Source organism: Crotalus tigris, unplaced genomic scaffold (assembly GCF_016545835.1).
Source record: "Crotalus tigris isolate CLP2741 ecotype Arizona unplaced genomic scaffold, ASM1654583v1 scf7180000019478.12717781048:2074007, whole genome shotgun sequence".
NCBI lineage: Eukaryota > Metazoa > Chordata > Lepidosauria > Squamata > Viperidae > Crotalus > Crotalus tigris.
Genome location: NW_024097560.1, coordinates 1,695,814 through 1,720,168, shown reverse-complemented (window position 1 = coordinate 1,720,168; position 24,355 = coordinate 1,695,814). Strand labels below are relative to the sequence as shown.

The following is a 24,355-nucleotide window of genomic DNA, read 5'->3' as shown; positions in this document are numbered from 1 at the left end:
CCGGAGAGAGGAAAGCCCCCGGACCGCCAGAACGGTGATCTAAATCCCCCTCCCCCGGCATGGGCATGAAGGGTGGGGATCCCAAACTGAGTTTGCCAGGGAGTTGGGCTGCTCCTTCTCCTTTGCCCTTTGCTGGGGGGTAAAGAACACCTTCCCCCCCAAAAGCTGGCCACACAAAAGCCTCTCAAATGGAGTGAGAAGTGAGAAAGGTCCTGCTGAAAAATCGCATAGGGTTCCTTTCTTTTTCCCAATTTCTGCTCTGTTTTGAGAACTACACGTTTTAACAACCCTTAGCCTGGCAGGAATAAACCCTTCTGGCTAAGGAGAAGGGATGCCATTGCCATAGCAACATTCCACAGCTTGTAATCTGCAGAGCCAAGAGCACAGCCAGGCTGCCCTGTCTCAAGACAGCCTCTCGGTCCATCGGCCGCTCCACCCATCTCCCTGGAAGGCTGCTGGCGGGCGCCTTGAGTCACTTGCTTTCCCGACTGCCCACCTGCCAAAGAACAGCACAGCCCGGATCCTGCCCACCTGCTTGCTTAGCATCCCAGAATGTGTTTACAGGAAAGGGTGGGCACCCTGGATTGGCACCCGCCTCCCCATCTCCCACAGCGCCTGGGCCGTCTTTGGGGGTGGGTGGGAGAGAGAGTTCCAGAGTGTGGTGTGAAATGACATCAGAACCACGCAGAGGCCCTGGACTGGGCTCAGGCGCCAGGCCTCGTATAAGGACCAGGAGCTCCCGGGCCCTTCTGGAAGCCCAAAGCACCCAGGCTCACTTTGCTACGGCTCCAGCCTGCCTGTCCGGTCGCTCTGCTTAGCCAAGCCAGGAAGGTCCAGGGCAAAAACTCCTTGCACCTTTGTTGCCTTAGAAATGGGTTCTCGTTCTCTCTCTCTCTCTCTCTCTCTCTCTCTCTCTCTCTCTCTCTCTCTCTCTCTCTCTCTCTCTCTCTCTCTCTCTCTCTCTCTCACACACACACACACACACACACAGAGTCTATCAAAGAGAGCAGCAAAGGAGGCTTGGCAGAAGAGAGGCCCAGGGCTCTCCTTCCACTAGAGCCCCTCAGCCAGAAAACACTTGCCCTGGGCCCCCCTAAATGGGCAGCACATGGCTCCCAAATGCAGCCCAGGAGACCCCTACTCAGAGGCCACCAGGACAGGGCTCGTTGCTCTCCAGCCAAGGCAAAGCTGCTCCTGCCTGGCTCACAGACCAGCATCACCTTGCTCGCCCACTGATGGGCTGGGCGAGGAGACCCGGATCCTCACCCCTGCCTCCGCCCTAAGGGAGACCACCAGCAACTGGGAATCCTTGCAGGAGGGAAGCTGGGGGGGGGGAGGAGGAGGAGGTGGTCCCGGCAGAAACCTTTGTTCCTCTGCACCTGACTGGCTTGGTGGCCGAGCAAGACCCCTTCCCACCTTGCAGGTAGCTCCACGGGAGTGGGCCTTGGGGCAAAGGGGAAGGAGACCCTCTGCAGCCCGGCTTTTGCGGGGGAGAAGCAGGCCAGTGAGAAGCAGCTCCACCTTCTGGAACAGAAAAGGTCCTCCTCGCCAGATGCTGCCTTGAGGAACCAAAGGCTGCCCTGCCTCTCCTTCCTCCCTCTTCCTCCCCAGGTTTTTTTAAGGGAGCCTCCGAGGGGAGAATCCGAAAGCTTCCCTAAGCCAAGTGGAATTTTTGCAGTCTGCGAGCCGCACCAAAACAAATGACATACAACAGTAATTAGTGAAGATTACACAGCAATTAGGATGATTATTATGCTTATGCTAGTTGAAATAATTTATGCAATAATATCTGTACTTGAATTGAAACACAGAGCATGTCCAGAGACAAAAGGAGAGAAGCGGCAATTGCGCAGAAGGACGGACCAACTGAAATGATGCTGGTTTGTGCGGTCGAGAAAAGCCAGCACTGCCTGGGATACAACACAGCTTCCACCCTCCGGTGGCATCGGAAGATCCCGGGCACACGTGTGCCAGCTGCCACCAGATCTTCCTCCGGAGCTTGGAAAACTGTTTTGCTTCACCTCCTGCAAGGCCAGAGATGGACCACAGGACGGGTGGAGGGGGGGCTGCTGCGCCCCACCCAGGAGGAGCTTCTCCTTGGGCTCTGCTTGGCTCCCACCTGTCCAGGAGTCGTTTTCTGCTCTTTCTTCAAACCCCCCCCCCTCAGGGGGATCCTCCCAAGCTCAATGCTCTGCCCTCCCCTGCGGCCTTCCCGCCTTTCCACCCAGGCCCCACAATGTCCCCTCCCTCAGAAAACCTCTCCTGCGGGCCCTCGCTTCTCACTCACCCCCTCCTCAAGCTGAGCAGGGAGCTCCCCACCTGCCTTTACACCCTCCTGGTTACACAGGCCCTCCGGATCCACGCTGACCCCCTCCCCCACTGTTCACAGCCCAGCAAGTGGCCGGAAGGTCATGAAGAGGCTGGGAAATTCCGGCTAAAGCTTCTTAAAGCTGATTCCGGCTGTGGGGCTCCTTTTCCAGGGGGGACCTCCTGCTCAGGGGCCGCAGAGGCCGGAGGGCAAAAATGACTCTCACCTCAGGCTCGGGAGGCTCCGGCCGTCCACCGAGAGCTGAGAGCTGCTTCCAGCCAGACTGGGAGCCGATGGGGACGTCCAACCTGACCCCGTCTCCAGCCACGACCGGACGCTTCCTTCAGACTCCAGATTTAAGCTCAGCGATGAACTTGAAGCCAGACTCAGCTGACTCTCCCTGCAAGGAGGAGGAGGAGAGCTGCCGCTTCGGCCTCCTCCGAGGAGACAGGCAGAGCAGGGAAGGGTTGTACACGGAGCTAATCCCACACCTGCAGCATCTGGAAGAGCCGCTCGCCTCCACACACTTAATGAACTATTGTGATTGTGATTTAAGTTCCTGAGTCCAAGATGTGGGCAGGGAGGGGCTTTCGGGCAAAAGGCTCGCAAACATCTGGGCATCTGCACTCGTGTTTCTCAACCTCAGCAACTTTGAGCCATGTGAACTTCATCTCCCAGAATTCCCCAGGCAGCGCGCTGTGTCCCTTGAGAGCACCACCCTCATGCTGGCTGGGGAATTCTGGGAGTTGAAGTCCACATGAAAGCTATTAAGGCACCTACCCAACGGCATCCCACAACAGCTAAGATGGACCCTGCAGGGCCCTGCACCGGGAATGGTGCACGTTCAGGGCAGACCCACCTTCGCCCCCAGGGGCATCCCGGCCAGTGACGGGCCCCACCCTCCCAGCGTGCAGCTCAGAGAAAGCCAAAGCCTCTCTGGCCAGCCAGCTCTGCCATCACTGCCCTGAACTGCAAGAGAGCCCCCTCCCCCCCCCCGGCTCTCAGGAGGGAGCAGCTGACAGGCAGGGAGAAGGGAGGTGTGAATTTTGAAGTGCAAGATGGAATAAATCCAAAATCTATGAGAATCTAATCTGCCCTTCCTTTCTATCGGCTTCTATTCATCAAGGCCCATTTTTCACAGCTGCCGATCACTGGGCTTCACGCTGCAGCCGCCCATCAGCCCCAGCCGGGACCCCATTCAGTTCGACTTACGTCTCCTGCCGTGCACCATGGGAATCCTGGGCTGTCTGGATGCTGCAAGGAAGGAGAAATCAGTTCCGGTCTGAGGGATTGCTGCCCCCCCAGAAAGGACCCCCAGAAAGCAGGATCGGGCCTCTCTGGAAATACATGCAGGCACCAACATTCACCCAGGGACGCAGAGAGCCGCCTCCCGGGAGGGCCAGGGGCTCACACACGGCTCTTGGCTTTGTTTTCTTTAAACCCTCTAAACGCCTCCTTTGGAAATCCAGATGCGGTCGGTTTTTTTCTGTACGAAGAACTGGATGTTGGCATTATTAATATTAGATAAACTGACCCGCGGTTCTCTCTTTTCCTCCTCAAAACTTGAGACTGAAGTGGGGATAATGAGCCATCCTGCAGGGCTGCTAATGCTCCATTAACAGGCTTAATCACTCTGAGCTGCACTGACGTCACGGCGGAGGAACGGCCGCACTCGGACGTGGAGGGAAACAGCGACGCCTCCGCCATCGTCTCCTGACCATCACCAGGAGGGTCCAGGAAATTACGAAAAGGGTTTTCTTTCTGGTCCCTCAGAGAAGCGTCTTGGCCTGAACGGTCAGCCCCACAAACAAGCAAACTGCAGGGACAGAGGAGCCCAGAGCAGGGCTGGCTTCTGGCACACTCACCTCTCCGTCTCGCCTTCATCGCTCGACTGCACCTCTTCCAAAGCCACCTGCAAGTCTGCAATGCGCCGGATCGAGGTTTCCAGGTCCGCCTGCAGAGTCTGCTTGACCGCCGAGAGCTCGTCCACTTGCTTCTCCGGGGGAAGCGGGAGAGGGATTCGGGGGGGGGGGCAAAGGCAAGAAGGGTGGGCTGTGAGGCCCTCAAAGCTATTTCAGTGATGGATGCGGGGAGACAATGCAGGACTCCCAACAGCCTCAACTCAGTTATTGCATTAACCCATTTTCTGAGTTCCCCCAATGCTGACCATAAGTGAAGCAACATGGTTGGTTTGCACAGGGCCCTTGGTGAGTCTGCTCTGCCCCGAAGCAGCAGCGCCAATCCAGCTGTGTCCCCAGTGCCCGCTGGCGCCACTGGGCCAAAGCATTTCAGAACAAGGAACTCTCGTGCATTTGCATCAGCTGAACCCCGTTTTGTATCCTTAGAAAACGGGACCTGGCCGATCCCTCCCTCTCTCCCTCCCTCCCTGCAAAAGAGCAGTCGGGGCGCCAGTGTGGCAGAGCCCAGCAATCCCTCTTGACTGAAGCTGCCAGCAATCAAATCATCATCACGGAGGCAAAGAGTGGCAGTCCTGGCTGTGAAGGCCTGAGAGTAAATCAGAGAAGGCCCGGAGTTTGGGGGCTGGATGAGTGAAATGGAAACAGAACTGTGATTTGAAAAAACAAAAAGCACATGAAATGCAGAGTGCGGAAGAAGAAAACTCCCGAAGGGGGCCTGCTGGTTGCAGAACTCCCCAGCGATGGGAGGGCGGGACGGAGGGAGAGACGGAGGGCCAGATGCAACCACTGGGCCGTGCGGAAGACCAAGGCCCCACTTGCTCTGGAAGGAAAAATGGGCCAGGTGCAGATGGGCAGAAAGACCCCTCCCCTCGGGCACCTTGCAGGAGCACAAGCTCCTGACCCTCTGCGCAGGTGTTGCCTCTTCCACCTGCCCCAAGCATGGGAGACGGTTCCTTGAGGGCCAGAGCTGGCGGGGGGAGATGCAACACTGCCTGCCCTTTGGAGGAGGGGGGCAGCGTTCAGCTTGGGAGGGAGGGAGGGGGTTAGGGATTTTCGGCGGCCTGCCTGGCTTGGGAAGTGGCATTCTGCAGAGGGGCTGGAGGGTCAAAAGGGACCGACAGGCCAAGTGAATGGAAATGGTCACCCAGGGAAGGCCTTGTGGTGGTTTTGTGTTGCTGGTTGTGGCTGCTTCAGGACTTGGAATCGGAAAGAGGCGGCTCCTGTTTCCTGTGGGTGGTTTGGAAACTCGGCCTGCGGAGGCGGTCACTGTGCAAACGAGAGATATTTTAATGCCAACGCACCAAGATACGCGCGTGCGATGACAGGGAGACGGGGCGGGCATAATTGCACATTTCTAAAGATATCTTTCTCTCTCCCTCTCTTTTTTTGCCCTTTGCTATTTTAAAGTGCACCCTGAAATCTCGAACCTGTTCAAAATCTCCCTTTGGCGCTCTGAGGGTGGCAGGTGGGCCCTTCCCTCCCCCCACCCGCTGCCTCCTCCCAACAGTCCTGTGAGGCAAGCCAGGCTGAAGGGCAACCCCAATTTCAGACTTCCAAGGGGCAAATGGAGTGGAGACCCCTCCTTCTCTCAAACTCCTTCCTATGTATTATTCTGTTAAAATAAATGCCATTAATTAAAAAAAAATACCCAGTAATTCAAAGACAGATCTTAAACTCCAAAGACAGTGAGGAACGGCTGGTTAAAGAAGTGGGGAGGCCAACCCCCCCCCTCCCAAAGGAGCAAGGCAGAGACCTCCTCCCTTTGGTGAAGGAAACCTGGCAGCATCCTTGTTTCCACTTACGGACGGATTATTTCACTGAGGAGGATTTTTCATAACAGCTTCTGAACCTCGATAGCAAGACTAGGTTTGTGTCTTACGTAAAATCACTTCAACAATCCCATCTACAATTCAAATATGTATATTTTTAAAGACCATCAATTCTGTTGGTGCACCAATCGAGCTCCCTAGACCGAACCTCAGCAGTCCAAGAGGAAGCTGGAGAGGAGGAGGAGGAGGCGGCACAGGAACTTTTGAAGCGGGCATCGAAGGAGAACCCTCTTTTCATAGCCAACCTACCAACAGAAATAACCATAAAGCAGCAAACAGGAGGCTGAGCTGCAGCCACCCAGAAGGGAAAAACCAAAACCAATTTGGAAAAACAGTCAACCACAGGTTGGCACTGCCACTTTGCTGTGTGGAAGGCACCTTGGCTCCTTTAATCGGTGCCCAGATCAGGAGGATCTGCTGCAGGCAGCTTTTCCACACACTGTCAGAAAAAGATTAGCGAGATTTGGGAGCTCAAGGCACAACCTTCCTGGACCTTCCCAGGAGTAGAGACACGATCCTGCTCCCTGCGTTTGCTCCGCAGACACACTTACCTGGGAAGTCCTCTGCCACCTCCACACTGAGCAGTTACTCTGGCAAGGAGGGTGCCAAGCCACCAGAATCCGCCCCCCCCCGAGCCCTGATCTTGGACCGGACAGAAGAGGCCCCCGAGGGACCGGGCACTCTGCAGCCGCACCTCTTGGCGCTGGGTGTGGCTGAGCGCTGGGCCCAAAGAGGTGGGACCCCGGGGGCAAGAAAGCCTGTTTAGCTTCCCGGAAGGGCCTTGCCTGACAGGCCTTGGGGCCCAGCCCCAATCAGCCCCAAAGAAACCAGCCCAGCTGCCAAACTGCAGACCGTAACAGGCACAAACCACAATTTGTGTGTTTGTTTGCTAAGGAAAAGGGATCTTAGCTTCTCAAGTCAATAAAGGCAGCGCATATTGCAAGACCTCTGCGTCAAGGCCAGGCCTCTCGCGCATGGACAACGCTCCCCCCTGCTCTCACCAGGTCCACCCGCTTGCGACTGGCCTCCAGCTCCCTCTGCGCCCGTTCGCTCATGTCGGCCTTCATCTCCTCCAGCCGCAGCCGGCAGTAGTGGGCGTTCTCCCTCTCGCGCGCTTCGCTTTCCTTCGCCTTCTCCAGCTCCTCTCCCATCCTGATCACGCGGTCCCGGAGACGGAGCACCAGTGCCTGCGGGGGACAGACGGTCACCTCAGGGGAGCTGAGCGACGCCTGTCCAGGGAGCCCCTCCCCCGTATGATCAGCGCTGTACCTCAAACCGCTTGACCTGGATGCTCTGGAACTCCATCTTGTTCTCCAAGTCGCAGATCAGGGCCTCCTGGCGACTGACGATGGAGCGCTCCACCATCGCTTGCTCCAGGTAGGAGAGCCTGGCCTGGGCCGCCTGCAGCTGTTTGCAGAGAAGGGAAGGTGGACCTTGTCCCGCCCAAACACACCTCTGGGTGGGAGGGGCAGCGTGGGGAGGGGGTCTTGCAGCAAAGCATTAAAAGTTAAAGCTTCATCAATCCATGGACCAGGACGGAGCAGGCGGGGCCTCCCCACACCATCGCCACCTAATTTTACTACCACTGCAGACTGGCAGCGCCTCTCTCCGAGAGCTGGACAGGCACTGAGGTCCCTGGCTCCTGCTGACCTCCTGGCCAGCCCCCCTCAGCCCCCCCAGAATGCAGCTCCTGCTCTTACTCTCTCCTGCAGGGCCTGCTTCTCCTTCTTCACCTCCTCCAGCTGCCCCTGCAGTTCTCGGATCTGGGCGAGGTCTGTGGCCGACTGCAGGGAGGAAGAGAAGCCAAGGCCTCAGAGCGGCCCCGGGGGGAAGGCCGGGAGCGGGGCAGGTCAAAGGCGGGAGCCCGACAGGGAGGACGTGCTGCTGACCCTCCGCAAGGGCAGGCAATCTCTCCAAGCACACCCCAGAGAGCAAGGGCAGGCAATCTCTCCAAGCACACCCCAGAGCATGGTGGCCATAATGGCCACTGACCAGAGAGCTGGCCAGCAACATCAGTCCTGCTTCCCACCAGGATGTTCCCTTCAGCCTGGCCTTTTCCCTGAGCAGTGTGTGGGGGGGGGGAGAAGGCAGGCCTTGGAAACACAGAGCTTCCCTTTGTGTAGTTTGCTGAATTACAGCAGCACCCTCAGAAAAGGAAAGGGGGTCAGTGGGAGAGGAGGAGGGGGTTCTGTGGGCAGGTGGGAGCACCGGCTCCTATGGGACCCATGGCGGGAAGCCTAGCGATCTGGAGTCTATGCACAGGAGAGAGTGGAAGGAAGGGGGCGAGGCCAGTTCCTGAATAGCAGGCCGGAGCCCCTTCAGGAGGGAGGGGTCCTCCGCCCACCCCCCTCACCTGTGCAATCAGGGCTTTGTGCTTCGCCATCAGCTCGTTCAGATCATCCTGGTCCTCCTCGATGCGCTTGAGCAGGTCGGCCTTCTCGTGCTGCAGCTGGTACAGCTGTTCGTCCACCTGCACGAAACACAGCAAGTCCTCTAGGCAGGGGCTTCTCATCGGGGTGGGGGGAGGCATTTGGGTTAAGGTGCAATTATCCAGTTCTGTACCAAGTTTTTGTTCCTGGTGGCCGTCTCCAGTTCCGAGTGCAAATTCTCCACCTCGAGTGACAACATCTTCTGAGACTCCAGGGCTTCGGCACACCTGGCTGCGCTGTCTTCCCACTGGCAGAGCAGGGAGGAAAGGAGATCAGGGGACCCCCCCGGACCCCGCACGGGTTTTAAACAATGCTCTGTTGTACCCTTGGCTCTCACACCACTAAGTTCAGCTTTAGCCCCTGGTGCAAGGGCTCATTAATTAGCCAATGAGGTGAACCTCCTCCAATTTGCAGAGATTAAAGCAATTCACAAGGCAGAGTTTATAAACGATTGTTTCTCAAGCAGCCTCGACTGCAACCACCGGGTAGAGGAGGCCTTCTGCTCTGGAACAGCCCCCTGCCACCCCCACACAGGCCTGGCTGGGCAGCCCAAAGCCCCCCCCTCCTCACCCGGTTTCCCTGTTTTGTCTTCTTCACTCCTGGCGTTTGCCAGCACCTGGTCTTGCCCACTGTGCCCGCTAAGCTGGGCCTTTGCTGCGCTCACGCTCAGCTCCAGTCGGCCTTTCTCTGAAGCTTCCAAGCAATCCTTGCGCCCCCCCCCCCGCTCTCCCCCACCCCTTATGGGGCCTTTGCCTGTTTGCTGACTGAAAAGGCTGGGTCTGCAGCTGAGTGTCTGTAAAGTTCAGTGGCCAAATTTTACCCTAAAACCAGCATCATCGGCCTTTTATGTGGAGGCTTCGGAGAGGATAATTAAAGCCTCCCACCCAGGGGGTGGCTTTAACCAATATTAAATAACGGGGATTGAAAGAGCAGCAGAAAATTCTGCAAGGGAGGGACTCGGGTGGTAGCAGCCCTGAGCTGCAAGCAAAGAGCATCCCTGGGTCAGAGGATTTTGCACGGAACTGGCGAGAAGCGGCCCCTAACGCTTACTGGCCAATCCCCCTCCCCATTTCCAGAAGGGAAGGACCTCACGGGGTCTTTCTGAAAGGAAGCTGGCCGGCCGCTGTTGGAGTAAAAACCGTGGCCCTCTTGGCCCCTTGGTGAACCATGCCCAAGCAGCTCCTTCCTGTCCCCCAGGACTCTCCTGGAGGTGACTTCACCCTCCTTTTAATCCAAGAGCTGGTACAGCTGGACGGCCGTGGCCACGTCCCACCAATCCTCTGAGTTGTGTTTAAAGATTCTGCTTTCCAGTCTTGCTTGTCCCAATTTGTGAGGGGAAACAGATTTGGAACAACACAGAGCCCTCTCATTCTGCACCTGTAATTCAGATTATAAACCCCAGAGCTCCTCATGTCTGATAGCCCCCCCCCTTCCCTTTCCCTCCCAGCCCTTCATTTGTCTGCCCTGCTTCCTCCTTTCTCCTTTCAAAAAAATCTGCATACATTTTTCCCATTTGGGAGCAAACAAACTGAAATTCCCATCAAAAATGACACATAATGTACGAACAGATCAAATGTGTTAAGTTGGCAGCGCGCGACCATCTGTTCGATGCCTCTTCTGCCAGTTGACCAGGCTCCCTTCTCCAAAGGCTCCGTTGCTGGGGAGTGGGAGGAAGGCATCTCCGGGGCTGGTTTTTAATCCTCACAGCAGCCCAGGATGGGGGTGGGGGGGTGATTTCCTTCACACACACACACACACACACACACACACACACACACACACACACATACACACACACTTTCCCTGCTGCTTAAACCGCCCCGGGGCGGGGGGATGGTGGAAAGGAGAAACTGATCCCCCCAGGGGGCCCCTGAAATTCACGCCACTCTCATGCCCAGCGAAAGAAGGGCTGCTGCCCAGGGCTCGGCCTGCGCCTCCCTCCCCCGTATCGCCTGTCTAGAGGGCATGAAAAGGGGAGGATCCTGGGCATCAGCAAGTTGAGACTATACAGCAACAGCCAGATCTATGGGGCCTTTCATCTCCCCCCTTCTGAATAAGTGGATCTTCCAAGTCCAGGAGCAGTGTGCCCCTAATCCCCACCTGGACCGATGAGGACAGGCTATCTCCGCAACACCCAATGGCAGGGATTTAAAGGCACCTATCAGAAAGAGAGTCCTTGGGGTTTCATCCAATGAGATGATCCCTCTGCTCTTCAGGACTGGGCGATGGCCTCTGACCGCCGTTCAGGAGAGGAGACCCCAGCTGCCCAGGACAGGCTCAGGTACCTTCCAATCTCTCCCCCCCCCCCGTTATTATCGGCAAAGCCCCCGGAGTGCCCCCCCCATGCCAAGTGCAGCATCTTTCCAGTGCCTAAAGGGCAGCAGGGCAACAGCCAAGGACCTGCAACTCTCCCCCCCCCCTGCTTCTGCCAAACCAGGTAGAAACATCTGCAGTTCACAGATGCTGTTTACACAGAATTATTATCCCAATTACCAATGTCTGCGCTCGCTGTAATTGCTCGCATCTCCGGAATGGCGTGTTTTCAATGGAGACAAGCAAGGGGGGTTATTTATTGAATGGTTCCAGAATGCTTGTGCAGCTAAATTGGAATTACTGTTCCTGGGGGTCCCCAGCCATGCCCCCCCTCCTCAAGACTGGCTGCCTCCTTTTCGGCTTCTCTCCCACCCAGCCCTTGGCCCCTGGGCCCCTCCACTCTGCCGCCGCCGCTGCTGCACCCGAAGCCAGAAAGGAGTTTTTGCCTCTCCATCCCCAAACAGCCACACTGGCCTCCTTCCTTGCTGGGAAAGGTTCCCAAGCCCTCCACAACCCCACACCCTTCTGTCTGTCCCTGAGGGCCCCCCCCCCGGACCCTTTGGAGGTGACTTTTGTGAGCCAAATTCTGCCCCCTCCACCACCACTTTCCCAGCAGCTACACCCGAGGGCCCCCAGCCCCCCCCCCAGAATAGATGCTGAGCGCAAGGCTTGGTAATTATCACCAGGTAGACCAACACCAGTGAACACCCTCCATTAAACAAATTGCCTTAATTACATTCCAAACACTCCGGAGAAAGCTTCCTCTCTACACTGCTTTAAAAGGGGATGGACCGGCTCAGGGTTCAAGTTTCAGCAAAGATCGGCTGAGCCGCCCTCTCCTGATCTGTTGTGCTGGAAGAAGCTTGCAAAGCCTGGAGCTTTTAACTGAAGCTTAGGATTGATTCACGACCGTGATGCGACCGTGATGCGGAGGCCATCCAGGCAAAGGCCAAAGGATCTCTGGCCACCGCCTGGCCACTGAGCCTCTTCCCGGAGGCCCCACCCCTCACCTGGCTGTGGAGCTTGGCCCACTCCTCCTGGCTTCCTGATGGGCCTGGGTCTGCCCCGGAGGTCTCCAGCAGCAGCTGGACGTCGGCTAGCAAGGCGTGGGTCCTTTTCAGGTCGCGCCGGAGTCGCTTCTCCACGTCGAAGTCCCGATGGCCAATCTGAAGAAAGAGGGGAGGCTTGTATTTGGCCTTTATGTGGGGTGCCCAAAGCAGAGAACCATGTCAAAAATGGTAAATGTTGTTGCATCCACTTTTTCTAAGCAAATGCTTCAACCACCTGATGCAGCAAAAGATCCAGGAGAAAAAGGAGCAGACTGGGAGCATTCTCTGTTAATTCTCTATTGGGGGGGCTCTCTTCTTCATGGTGAAAGGGGCCCCCCAGATGCCATCCATGCCTGCTGTTGCCTTGTGCGTTTTTGCAGTTGGCCTGCAGAGTGTGTAGCCTCTGGGCGCCTCTGCCAGGGTTGAGCCAAGCGGAGGACCCCCATGCTAGAGGCGGGCAGCTGCCCTTCCCTCACCTGCTCACAGAGGGTGGCCACCAGGCCCTCCAAATCCCGCTTCTCGCGCAGGAGGGCCTGCTTCTCGTCACACTCCTGTTCCCACTGCATCTCCAGCTGGCGAAGCTGCAGCCAAGCCAAAGGGAGACGTGAGAGGGGGTCACAGGCTGGGAGGGGACACACACACCGAGACACCCCCCCCAGGCAGGCCCTACCCGCTTCTGGCAGGATGTGCGGGTGTCCTCCAGCTCCTCCTCCTTATCTTCCAGCTCCTTCCGGTGAATCTGCTTCGCCCGCTCCAGCTGCAGCTCCAATCTCAGGTGAAGCTGGAGGGGAAGGACCAGGACGAGGGGGCGCAGATGTTAGGGTGGGCCTCCCCCCCTCAGCTGGCTTCCACTCCGAAAAGGAAGACTAGTGGCCAAAGGGTGGCCAGGAGGGGCCTCACCTGCTCCAGCTGCTGAACAGCCTTTGTCTGCTGGCTCAGCTCCTGCTGCTGCTCCGAGGCCCTGGATTCGAGGTCCCACAGCTTCTTCTGCAGGGCGGCTGGGCCATCGGCATCCAGGTTGGCTGTGTTGCTGAGCCCCTCCACTTGGGAGCTGAGCGCTGTGACCCGCTGGCCGAGGCCCTTGTTGTCTGACTCTTTTCGCTGGGGGGGGGAGGGCAGAAGAGAGCAAGAAAGTGGGCACTCCCACACTCCCAGTCTGGAGGAGACTTTGGGGAGCCGGCCTCTTCTGGAGTCTGGTCTGAGGTCCACAGGCCTTGCCGGCCGTGCCCACGCCAGCCACCCACTCCTTGGGGGCCCCTCTCCGCTCTGCCCAGCAGGGCCTTGCCTCCAGGCTCTGCCGCAGGCTGCCCAGCTGGAACTGCAGGCTGGAGTTCTCCTGAGCCACTTTCTCACGGAGGCTCTTCTCAAAGGCCGACTCCCCCAGCGCCTGGGCCAGCTGCAGGTCGAACCTGCAAGGAAACATGGGTTTTGGGGGGTAGGGCCTGCGCTGGCAGGCCTCGGGTGCTTGGGAGCTGGTGGGGCTCAGCCCCCCCTTCCGGGGGCCACAGTCTGGCTGCTCCGCCAGCAAGGGAGGAACTAAAGTCACAGCACCAAGGGCAAAAACGACATTCTGGGCACACGGAATTCAGGAATAAACCTTGGAGTCGGTCCAATTTTGGGGAAGCCCTGGGGCAAGACACCCCTGGAGAACGCCTCCCACAATGGTCTGCCCTTCTCCTCGGACCCTGCTCACGAGAGAATCCTGCCATAATGGGGGGAGAAGAGCCCACCCTCCAGCCTCATTCCACCCAATCAATACGCTTGGCTGTCACTGCCTTCCTGAAAGAGTGCCGGGGACTTTGGGAGGGGGGGGGCATCCTGTGCTGCCCCTCCGGCAGACTCTTACTTCTTCTGCTTCTTCTCCAGCTCGTGGTTGCGGATCTGCTGGTTCTCCATCAGCACCCGGGTGTCCTCCAGTTCGCAGGTCAGCTGCTTGCACTTCCGCTTCAGTTGCTGGGCCGTCCGCCTGGCCTCCCCGTACAGCTGCTGGACCTGGCTGAGCTGTAAAGCAGGAAGGTCCCCGTGAAAAGAGGGGGGCAGGCCGGACAGCCGTCCCCTCTATGGCACACCCTGGATGCCGGACCACCACAGGGTTGCTCAGAAACCCTCCCAAGCTGCCCTGTGCCCGTGCGTGTCGTCCCTGGCGCGGAGGAGGAGTTTGGCTGCTGCGGTGTGACTGCGCTGGATTAGCGCTTTTGGTGGTCAAGCAGACTCTGGCTTGGCACCAGGCCCCAGCCAGGCCCAGGCAGAGATGCCGAGAGGCCAAAGGCAGCAGCCGGGCAGTGGTGGGGAGGGCCCTGTGAGGTGACCGAGTCCTGCGGTCCTCCTGCATTCCCACAGGCCCGTTTACACCCGCGTTTGCCCTCTCCGTGGCCTGCCTTTTGCTCCACGTCCGCTTTGGACTGCTGCTCCCGCTGCAGCCTCTCTTCCAGCTGGGCGATCCTTTTCCGCAGAAATGCCGTCTCGGTCTCTGCACAGTCCAGGCGCATCTGCCACTCGTCCCCTGTCAGTGCAAAAGGACCCGCGTTTGCACGGCCTGCCCGCCCCGCCCAACCCCAAGGCGGGCTGCTTGCACACATGCAGCAGGGGCCCAAAGGCTGGAGGGACTCAGGCATCCACTAGAGCAGTGGGTCTCAAGCATTTTGGCCTCGGGACCCCTTTGCAGCCTTAAAAATGACTCCCCAGAAATTTTGGTTCACGTGGGTTATATCTACAGCTGTTTACTGGATCAGAAATCCAAAGTGAGAAATCATTTCATGAGGCTGAAAGGGTCTCAGAGCCCCCCAGTGCTGAAGCCTCTGAAGCCAGACCTGAACCGCTCGCTTTGAACCCAGAGCGAAAAGGGCCGCCCAGCTGAAGGGATATCCTCGCTGACTGAGGACGCCTCACCCCTCACAACCACACGGAGTCCAGGGAGCTCTGGGGCTGGCACAGTGTTCCTCTAGAGTAAAGCCCTGGGGAGCCTGGGCTGAACCACCACCACCCCCGCCCCCAGGGGCAAGGACCTTCAGCGAGCGTTCGCAGGCGGGTCCTCCTCGGAGGCGTCTGGAGAGAAAGGGAGCAGGGTGCCTTTCACGCCACGCTGGCGATAACCTTCCATGTTGCACTCAGCCCGGCTCCCAAGACTTCCTAAGACGTCCTGACAGATCTGGAGCAGAAATTCTGGGCAGCCAGAGGCGCCTGGTGGCTTGACTCAAACTGACATACCCCAACGGCCCCCACGGTCAAAATGACGGGAGAGACAGGTGTCGCTTCGGAGAACCGTCACAGCCCAATCTAGCAGAGCGGGGGGGGGGGCAAGAGGGGGTGCCGCTGCTCCACCCCAGAAGCGGCCTCAAGGACGTCCTGGGATCCTTGCCCCACAATCCTCAGAGGCCAAAGCCGGTTGGGGGTTGGGGGAAGGGAAGGGCAGCACCCATCCACACCAGCTCAGGGCCTCCCCAGACCCTGCTGACATGCTTTGGGGGTGGGGGGGCTGCCTCCCACCTTTTGCAGAGCTGTTGGCCTCGATCTCACGGAGCTGAAGCTGCTGCTGTGTTTCCCCCAGCTGCTTTTCGGCCTCCTCCAGCCGCTTCTGGAGCTGGAGCTGTTTGCCCTGAAAGGGAAGAGCCACGTCATATTATGAAATGCAAAGTTCTCAAGAGAGGCTGGAAACACGTCCCTTGGTTGGAAGATCCCCGGCTTTGAACCCGTTGCAAGGGAGGAGGCCTTCTGGAGGAAGCCTGGGGCTGGTCTGCGCGGGTGGACCAAGGAGGGCTCTAGGGGTCTGGGAGCCAGCCCCCGTCGCCCCACTTCTTCCACTCCCAGGAGGCTCCTTCCGGCCAAATTGCTCTGGGGCGAAGGGCTCTACCGCCATCTCTGCCCCCTCAGCTGCAGCCGCACCGGGCCGTGGGGAACAAACCTCCGCGAGGCTCCCTGCATGGCTGGCCAAGAAGCAGACCTTGGGCTGCTCTCTCTGGGAGGAAAAGGCAGGTCCAAGCAGGGTCTCCTTGTGGTGGGACTGCGATGCCTGACCCGCCACCCCCCCCCCCGGAGAAATGGGTCAGCTCTGCTTCCTCCTCTCAGAGCCCTTCAGCTGATTTTCCAGCAGCTGCTCCAGACCGAAGATGGAGAGCGAGGGGTTCTTGGATCACCACTGTGGCTGTTTGTGTGTGGGCCGTCTCCACTGGGCCCCACGGCTGCTTTCGAATGGCTAAACTCTCTGAGCTCGGCAGGCTCCACTTTGAAGTCTCCCAGGGAGGCGAGAGTGGTGGGGAGGAGCTGCAAAGGAAGTGAACCCACCCCAGGTGGATGGAAAGGAGGGCAGCTGCGGGGGGGGGGGGCGAGAGTGGCAGGATGAGATTACGGCTGCAGGGAGAGGTGGTGAGGATTGCTGGGGGGGGGGGGCAATTTGTCTTGGTGGATGGCAGGCATGGAGACCGCTGCCAGCCTCTCTGCACCCATCGACCCCCTCCCCCACGGACCTGCAGCTCTTTGGCCTCCTTCGATGCCCGCAGCCTCTCGGCCCGTTCTGCATCCAGTACCCGGCAGGCCACGTCTCCTTTCAAGCGCTCATCCGACAGCTCTGCCGTGAGGTCTATGACCTAAACGGAGCAGAAACAAGCGGTGAGAGGGCGCCTTCTCCAAGGACACCCCCCCCCCTGCAGGGATACTTTGGTAGAAAGGAAACAAATAGGAGACTTAAGGAAAGCCACATATTGTTTTGTTCCCTGTGTGGATTGAGAGCAGTTAGGGAGACAGACAGACCAGTGTTTCCCAACCTCAGCAGCTTTAAGATGGGTGGACCTCTAGAATTCTGGGAGTTGGAGTCCCCCCACAGTATCTGCTTCCGGAGTGGCTGCACAGCAATGACTGAGAGGCTGGCTGGCACTTGGGGAAAACCGGTTTCCATTCAGCGGGGGGGGGGGGGGAACAGAGGGACCGCCTGCCCCTTTGGGCTCCCATCCCAGCTTTGGGCCAGGATGCAGCGCTGGGATTGTCGCTTCGGACTTTTCCTTGCCTCACACAAATCCTCTCTGCAAGTTTATTGGAAACTGAGACAATTTGATAATCTCCCGGGTGCTCAGGGCATAATGATAGTGTTAATTAATTAATTGCTGAAAAGAGGCTTTGGCGGGAACGTGCCAAACAACTGTTGTCTAATTCCCTGCACAGCCGAATGTGCAACAAACGCCTGCCAAGTTCGGGGCGGGGTGGGGGATGGGGGGGAGGAAAGCCTGGGAAGCCGATCTGGCAAGACTCCATCATCTCAGCAGGAAGCAGGGAAGGAGGGCCCAGCTGGCCCTGGCAGAGAGCGCGGGCGAGGGGCACGGAGCAGCCACCTGAAGGCTTTCAGGAGCGGACCCTCCTCTGCCCCCAGAGCCCCTAGTCGGTCCACCTCGCAGGGCTGCAGAGGCCAGGTGCAAAAATTCTCGAGACCAGAGCAAGAAAGACCCTCCGATGTTTCTTAAACTGTGACCAGGGCCGTTTGCAAGCATTCAGGAGCCTTTCCTTTCCCCTTCCCCTCCCCTCCCCTTTTGTGCTACACCATTTTGCAATTGCTCTGTGCTTACCAATCTACCCATTGTTCTGGAGTCAGGCTTGATAAAGAACCTGATAGGAATGCTTTAAACAACAATAACAAAGCACAACTCTTTTATGCTCCATAACCCTCTTTTTGAAGAGAGCCAAGTTAACAAGGACTCCAAGAGAGCCCTGCCCAGAGTGGCACTTCCATCCTGCAGGGCTGCATAAAAGGGGGCTTCTAAGCATTTGAGGATGGCATTTCTCCATGCTGAATCCCACCTGCTTGCAGCAGTGGAACATGCCCAGCACCGAGGCAGGGGACCCTGGCACTCAGCAAGACCACCGAAAACGCCCCACCCCCATCCAGCTGAGGGAGAGGCCGGGCAAGCCACCCGCCTGCCAAGAAAGGGGCCAAAATTGCTCCCAAGCGGACCTGGAGCACGCCAGCCTCTTGGCCTGAACGTTTCACCCACACCGGCTGGCCCTTTGGGGCTTGGAGGGCCCAGATAAAGGGGCAGGGGAGCCAAGCTATGCTCAGCCTCAGGAAGATCTGGGGGGGAGAGCCCATCAAGGGGCAGGAGCAGGAAGACCCCGCCCCCCCGAGACTGGTATTTCAGAGAGCGAAAACCCCCTCAGACTATTTATGCAAGAGCAGGGAAACCTGTGGGGGCAGAGCTGGTCCATGCTGGCACCGTCTCCATAACTGCCCTTTGGTGCTCCCACAGACCCTCCCACGCCAGAAAAAGAGCTTGAAAGATTCCCCTCCCCCCAACGCCGTGTTCACACGAACACCTCCAAGCTGGCAATCCAAGCATCTCCTGGACCTGCCGTTGCAACGTCACGTCCTACCTTGGTTTCCAGCAATTCGGTGTTCTGCCGAAGCTCCTGGCGAGAAACTTCTGAATTTTCCAACTTCTTTTGGAGCATTGCAAGTTCCTCCTGAGAGGGAGGGAGGGAGGGAGGAACTTCTTCAGGGCTTATTCACCATCTGCAACCTTGAGTTGAGGACTACTGAACCTGGAGAGGCTGCCCAGGAACCTCCCCAAATGGCTGCCTGGAGGAGGTGGCCGATGCCCATCGCCCCAACGAGAGGGAACGCTGCCGGTCTGCACTGGGCTGGGGACCTCAGCCAAGATATCTGGGGGCGTCAGGTGGGGGAAGTTGCTAGAACATCTTTTTTAGAGAACTGATTTAGCTCAGGGAAAGCTTTCTGCTGCATCTAAGGAAAAACAGGATTTCAGCCTTGACCGCTTTTTCTCCTGGCAACTCGGGCACCTCTTTGACTTGGAGCTGGCCTTCTGCCAGGCTGATGGTCAGGAGTGGCCGGATGCCACACATCAGCTGCCACCACGGCCAGCTCTGCACGGCTCGGTAGACGGCCAGGTTCTTCTGGATGCATCGGGCAGCCAGGCCCTGAATCTGAAGGAGGAGAGGAGGGATAGCTCAGGGCCAAAGGATTCAAACCACCACCAGTAGGAGCCCGGGCTTCCCAGGGGTCCCGCCAGCCGGCTCCCAGCGCTGTAGCCTGGGGGTTCCCAGACCAGAGAGAGACGGGATCGGAGCAGGAAGGGGCCGCTAGAGGCACCCAGTTTTCCTCTGCTCAGCAGGGGACTCTGCTGAAAGCCGCTCAGCCTGTTGGTCCTTTCCCCCACCTCCCCGGCCCTGCTCCCCGGCCCCAGGGCTGCCCTTCTCCACTGCAAAGCAGGGCTACCTTTAATCTCTGGAACCTCTGGCGGGACAGGAGACCCCTGCAGGCCGCCTGGAGCAGGACCAGGCTCTGGGACACCAGTTTCTCTCGCTGCTTCTCCAGCCGCAGAAGGACGCCGGCCTTCAGGAAGACCTGCCAAGAGGGACGGAGAGGGTGAAAGCGCCCGTTGCCCAGCAGGCAGGAGAGAGGGCCCAGGGCGGCTGGCTCCAGTACCTGAGTGTGGCCCACCGCCAGGCTCTTCTTCTCCAAGTCGAGGGCTCGGAAGAGCTCCTCCAGGGCCTGCAGAGGGAAAGAGCACAAACGTCCCGCCAGCCCCGCCGGAGAGGCAGACGTCTCAGGCTGCCCCACATCACGAGCCCCACAAATGGCCGGGCTGCCCCATCTTGACCGCTGGGCCCAACCGGCATCACGGTCTCCAACGGCTACATTCAGCTGGAACTGCCCAAGCCGAGAGGCAGATTTTCTCTCTCCCTTTCATGGATCCGCAGACCCAGGATTGTTAGGTACACAACAGGGGAGAAATTCATCTCTTGGGGGCTCCTTTGTGGGGAGACTCTGGCTCAAAGCAGCCTCGAGTGTCACTGGAATTGACCTTGAGAAGGTTCCCTGTCCCTCCCTGCCCCCCACCTTCCTTCTGCCACTCAGATCTCCAGAACTCAAGACCCCCCCAGGGCGGACGAGAGTCAGAGCGCTTGTCAGACGAGTCTCCCCGCGGCGCAACGTGGCAGGCCTGACCTTTCCCCACTGTCAGGGGCCTCTTGTTCAGTCCTCAGCCTGAAACGCCCCCACCCCCAGCCCCGCTGACAGGATCCACGGGGCAGCTGCTTCCGTCACACGAGGCAGCCCACGTCCTTCCCAGGGACCCCAGGAGGAGGCCGGCAATGGCTGGCTTTCCTTTCTTAGCGGCTGAAGCTACAGCGGCCATCGGGGCTCATCCCTCCCTCCTCCGGGGCTTCTCCTCCTGACCTTCTTCTCATCCGTCAGCTCATAGGCTGAGGTGAACCTCCTCATCTCTGGCTGAGCCAAGCCCTGGAAACGCCGCCGGAACTGGGCCAGCTCCATGCGATCCGCATAGCCTGGAACGAAGGTGAGGTGCTTGGCGCACAAGAACCAGCAACACAGACCCCCAAGACCCTGGTGCCCCCCTCCCCCCAAGACCCATCTTGCGCATTCAGTTTAACCTGTCTACCGACCCCAAAGAGCCCTCAGAAATCCCGCCACAACCCCAGCTGGAAATTAAACAGGGGTGTGGGGGGGCGAGATTGACGGAGGGCCTTGCAGCCCCCCAGGCCCTGAGATCCTGTCCAACTGGGAAAGAGCTCCCAGGCCCGCAGTCCCTGTAACTTGCCCAACGGCCTGCACATGGTTAGCTCTGGGCTGTCAGTTGCACGGCTTCTGCCGGATTTTATTGACATTATAGCCGTTTTTGAGATTTACGCTGCTCTTTTATTGAACTTCATTGTGTTTGCACTTATTATCTTGAAGAGTGCGCTGTCCTGGGAACCATGTGCTGAAACACACTTTATAAATTTCCCCAAAACAAACAAGCACAGAGAAGTGGCATTTTCTCATCGCAAATACTAACAAGCTGCTCGCAAAGTGAACAGATTCAGGGCAGCATGAACCAGCAAGCCGTGGGGGGGGGAGGGCAACCTAATGTCCCCCCAGTTCTTTCGAGACTACGATGCCCAGAAATCCCAGCCAGCCTGGCTGTTGGTCTCAGATGCTTCTCGGCTTCCTTGTGTGATCAGTGTCACAGCCAGCTTCCAGCCAAACTTCCTCACTTCCTGAATCCGTCAGTCGCCTTTTGTCTAACCTGCCCCTCAACTGCCCTATCCAGGAAGGGGGGGCTGATATTCCCCACCCTGCACGGTGCCTTCCTTGCGCTCGGCAGGGCCCCCCAGAAACCCTCCCTTCCGCACCGATTCTGTAGAGCCGCAGGGCCTCCAGGATCAGGCTGCCGGAGAGCTGGGCGCGCAGGGTGGGAATGTCCCAGGCCGGTCCTGGGGCGGCTTCCGAGGCCTCGGTGGGGGGTCGAGGCTCTTCCGGCATTCCGGGGTCAAGGCAGTGGAGAAAGTGGAGCTGAGACCGCTTGACTAGATTGCTGAGAGCGTCCTGCGGTGGGAGGAAAGTTGGTTTCTGAGGGGTCCCTCAGCAATTCACCCCCCTTCCCTCTCCTGAGGCCTCGACCGACTGCAGCAGCAACAGCAGCAGCCGTGCCCTGCAGAGGCTTTGTTTCCAGGTGGCTCAACACGGCCTCCCAGGGGGTTTTGCGCCTGTCTCTAAGGCCGATCTGGGAGCTCCTGCAGTTCCGAAAACTCCTGCTCAGACTGCTTTCTCCCTTGCCAACCACATTCACAAGTGACTTCTGTGTGAAAAGATCTGTTGGAAGCAAAGGAGGATCTCCCATTTCCCCCCCCCCCGGTTCTCCCTGCCGGAAGCTGCCTTTGCAAACCGACCAGCCAGGACCCAAATGGATCAATAGGGAGAAATCAGGCAAAACTGGAAGGGAGCCCAGCCCGCCCTGGACGGCCCCTGCCAGGAAGCGGCCTCTGAGCCGGCCAGGCGCTTCGCTCACCAGCTGCAGCTTGATCTGGGCACAGACCGACCTCTTCTTCATGGTGGCAAAGCTGCTGGTGAAGGTCTTCCTGACGCAGCCAATGCGCTGCAGGGCCTGTTGCGAGTGGCCCTCCCAGCCCGCCACCGACCGGCAGAGCAGGGGCACGTGAGCGCGTGGCAGGAAGACTTTCCTCAGAGACCCTCTGTGGGGAAGAAAGGGGGGTCGTCAGCAGGAGGCCCCCCTCCCGGCCTCCCCAAATCCACCCAAAGGGGCACCTCGATTTCTAATTTGGCTCAGCTGTTGGATGGTGAATCCGACTCTCTCTCAGCCTGGCCTACTTTGCAGGGCTGTTGTGGGAATAGAGTCGAGGGGGCCGCCTGGGTCTTCTGGGAAGGGAGACCCACCCACCACTTAATTCTTGCCCTCCGGCCACCATTCCCCAGCCATGCAGATAATAAGAGCTTGCTCTAAAAATGAGGGGCTGATTCCCCCCCCCCCGGCCCCAGTTCAAACAAAACTGGTTGTTCGGGAAAGGAAGTGCGGGAAACCCTTCCCGGCAAGGCCAGCTGAGGCAGGAGAAGGCAGGGCAGCCGGGCCTGGCCCCAACCCCCTCCACCCAGAGGGAGAGGCGTCCCACCCTCACCCCCCACCCTCACTCACATCGTGGACCGCTGCAGCAGCTGGATGGCATTTTGCACAGAGAGGTTCCACTTGGCTTTGCTCACCCAGCCGGTGGCATCGTAGCGGACGGGGTCCTTGCCCAGTCGGTGAGCAACCTCAAACTGCAGGGGCTGCTCACACCTGCGCAGGACTCCCTGCTCTGCAGCGAAGAGACCAAGTAAAGCTTAGCTGCTCTGCGGGGGGGGGGGCGGCTGGGGCTGAGAGGATGAAGGGGACAACGACGCCAAGCAGTCTTTGCTCTACGGCCTTATTGGGCATGAAGTGGGCAGCACACCCATGAAATGCCATTTAGAGGAGAGACACGGAAAGGCCCCAAAGCCATCCTCTCTGAAGCATCCTTTGGTGGGGCAGAGCAAGTTCACGGCTCCTTTGCCCTTCCCGACGCGGCTGGCATTGACCAAGCTCTCCCCTTCGGCCTTACCTTCCTTCCCGAAGGCAGAGCACAGGCGGTCGAGGGCCCTGCTGTCACTGGAGCCCTGGACCAGGGCCTCCTCATCCAGGATCCAGAGCAGGCCCTGGGGGCCCTCCGAGGGGCCCCCGGGAGAGAGGAGCATCTAAAGGGGGACAGACCGGCTCAGCTACGTGGCACCAGGCCAACCCCCCCCCCACACACACACGGCTTCCCCACCCGACTCTCCTGTCCCGCTGAGATTTGAAGCAAATTTCCTGTATTTTATTAATCACTAATTATTACTGATTTTAATTATCATTTATTTATCAGTGGCTACATATGTATTATTATACAATTCCATCTGTATGGGAAATATTACATTTTCCTCCTAGCAATCTGCAGTTTTACAGTTCCAGGTAGGAGAGGGGGAAGCAAATTTGTCACCTCCCAATAACTTTGTCATTGAAGGACTGGCATCCTTGAGGTTGGGTCGAAGGCCCAGAGCTCCCCCCAGATGTGCTGTTCTAGGTGGGGTTTATCTTCCCCACCCTCCAACCCACCCGCCCCTCACGCTTCCTGCCAGCCCTGCCCTTGGCATCAGGATAGCTTTAGCCTGTCAACAGACCCCCAGCAAGCTGCTGCCCTCCCCGCCAGCCTCTGAATTACCTGGGACGGGTGCTGATCTACCAGGGCCACCGTGGCGGCTGGGGAGAGTTCAGGCAGTTCAAAAGGCACCTCAACGCTTTCCTGGGGAACATGGATGGGGGGGGTGGGACTTAGGAGGCAAGCGGGTGGAAAAAGTCCCCCCTTTGGGGCTCTTCCCCACTGGCCCCCATCTTTTCCTGAGGCTCTGAGCTTCCATGAGCTAAAGGCCGCTCCCTCAACCTCTCCGTGGCCTTTCCCCAAAGTCCTTCGTGAGGCCAATGTCCAGCAAGCCTCAGGGCAGGAGGCCTGGGGCAGGAGACCCCACTGCCACCGGTCTGGGAGACCCTCCTGGGAGCAAAGCTGGACAGCTGAGGGAGCAGCAGGGCAGGCGCCTCACCTCCCGGTATCTGCCCACTTCGGACTCCAGGGAGGCCGTGTAGAAGAGCCCCTGCAGCCGCTCCTGCCCGTAGTTGTGGCAGAACTCCTCAAAGGTGGCTGCCCGCTCTCCCTTCTGGTGCCGGGGGCTGAGGAAGCCGGGGGTGTCCACCACCATCAGGGAGGCCATGGAGAGGTGGCTGGAGGAGAAGGACCTGCGAGAAAGGAGAACGGCTTTCCCGTTACACCCCATGCCCGGGCATCACACGGACCAGCCTCAACCTCTTCCTCCTGGGCTTTCGCTGCCCCCTGGAGTAAGGCAAGCCCCAGTCAGGGGGCTGCAATGTGGGGTGGGGTCTGCTTGCTTTTCCCAGCCAGACTCTGAATATACCGGCAACCTTCGCCTGAATCCCACAGTCACATCCATTATTAATAAGCAGCAGCCCCCCTCCCCTCGCCTCCCATCCCCTGCACACCTGCCATAGGTGTCATAGTCCCCCCTACCTGGAAGCCCCACCTTTATCAGGGGAGGGGCCCCAGGCGGGGGAGAAGAGTCCTGATTGCCTGTCCCTCGTTTTTCCCCTATCCCTTATGTGACTTCCTAATTTTGGTTTTATTGGCTTTAAGGCAATGAGGGCTCATT

At 58.6% G+C, this 24,355-nt stretch overlaps 1 protein-coding gene across 5 annotated transcripts in view; it reads right to left on the bottom strand.

The window, feature by feature from the left end:
* The window catches only part of MYO18B (myosin XVIIIB), a 42,996-nt gene that overhangs the window by 2,674 nt on the left and 15,967 nt on the right, over positions 1–24,355 (bottom strand). For 4 of the 5 annotated variants that reach the window (XM_039362634.1, XM_039362633.1, XM_039362635.1 and 1 more), the window contains 28 exons: positions 23,735–23,927; positions 23,359–23,439; positions 22,723–22,855; positions 22,281–22,440; positions 21,639–21,822; positions 20,983–21,175; positions 20,027–20,136; positions 19,274–19,339; positions 19,064–19,192; positions 18,628–18,771; positions 18,202–18,291; positions 16,311–16,430; positions 15,334–15,442; positions 14,226–14,350; positions 13,694–13,848; positions 13,133–13,256; positions 12,748–12,948; positions 12,518–12,628; positions 12,324–12,428; positions 11,809–11,964; positions 8,619–8,732; positions 8,410–8,526; positions 7,757–7,840; positions 7,326–7,463; positions 7,059–7,243; positions 4,174–4,308; positions 3,521–3,562; positions 2,535–2,708 (listed from right to left, as the gene is read on the bottom strand). In XM_039362634.1, coding sequence (XP_039218568.1) covers positions 2,535–2,708; positions 3,521–3,562; positions 4,174–4,308; positions 7,059–7,243; positions 7,326–7,463; positions 7,757–7,840; positions 8,410–8,526; positions 8,619–8,732; positions 11,809–11,964; positions 12,324–12,428; positions 12,518–12,628; positions 12,748–12,948; positions 13,133–13,256; positions 13,694–13,848; positions 14,226–14,350; positions 15,334–15,442; positions 16,311–16,430; positions 18,202–18,291; positions 18,628–18,771; positions 19,064–19,192; positions 19,274–19,339; positions 20,027–20,136; positions 20,983–21,175; positions 21,639–21,822; positions 22,281–22,440; positions 22,723–22,855; positions 23,359–23,439; positions 23,735–23,927 — 3,678 coding nt within the window. The remainder of the gene's footprint in view (positions 1–2,534; positions 2,709–3,520; positions 3,563–4,173; positions 4,309–7,058; positions 7,244–7,325; positions 7,464–7,756; positions 7,841–8,409; positions 8,527–8,618; positions 8,733–11,808; positions 11,965–12,323; positions 12,429–12,517; positions 12,629–12,747; positions 12,949–13,132; positions 13,257–13,693; positions 13,849–14,225; positions 14,351–15,333; positions 15,443–16,310; positions 16,431–18,201; positions 18,292–18,627; positions 18,772–19,063; positions 19,193–19,273; positions 19,340–20,026; positions 20,137–20,982; positions 21,176–21,638; positions 21,823–22,280; positions 22,441–22,722; positions 22,856–23,358; positions 23,440–23,734; positions 23,928–24,355) is intronic. The other variant, XM_039362636.1, reaches the window with a different exon arrangement.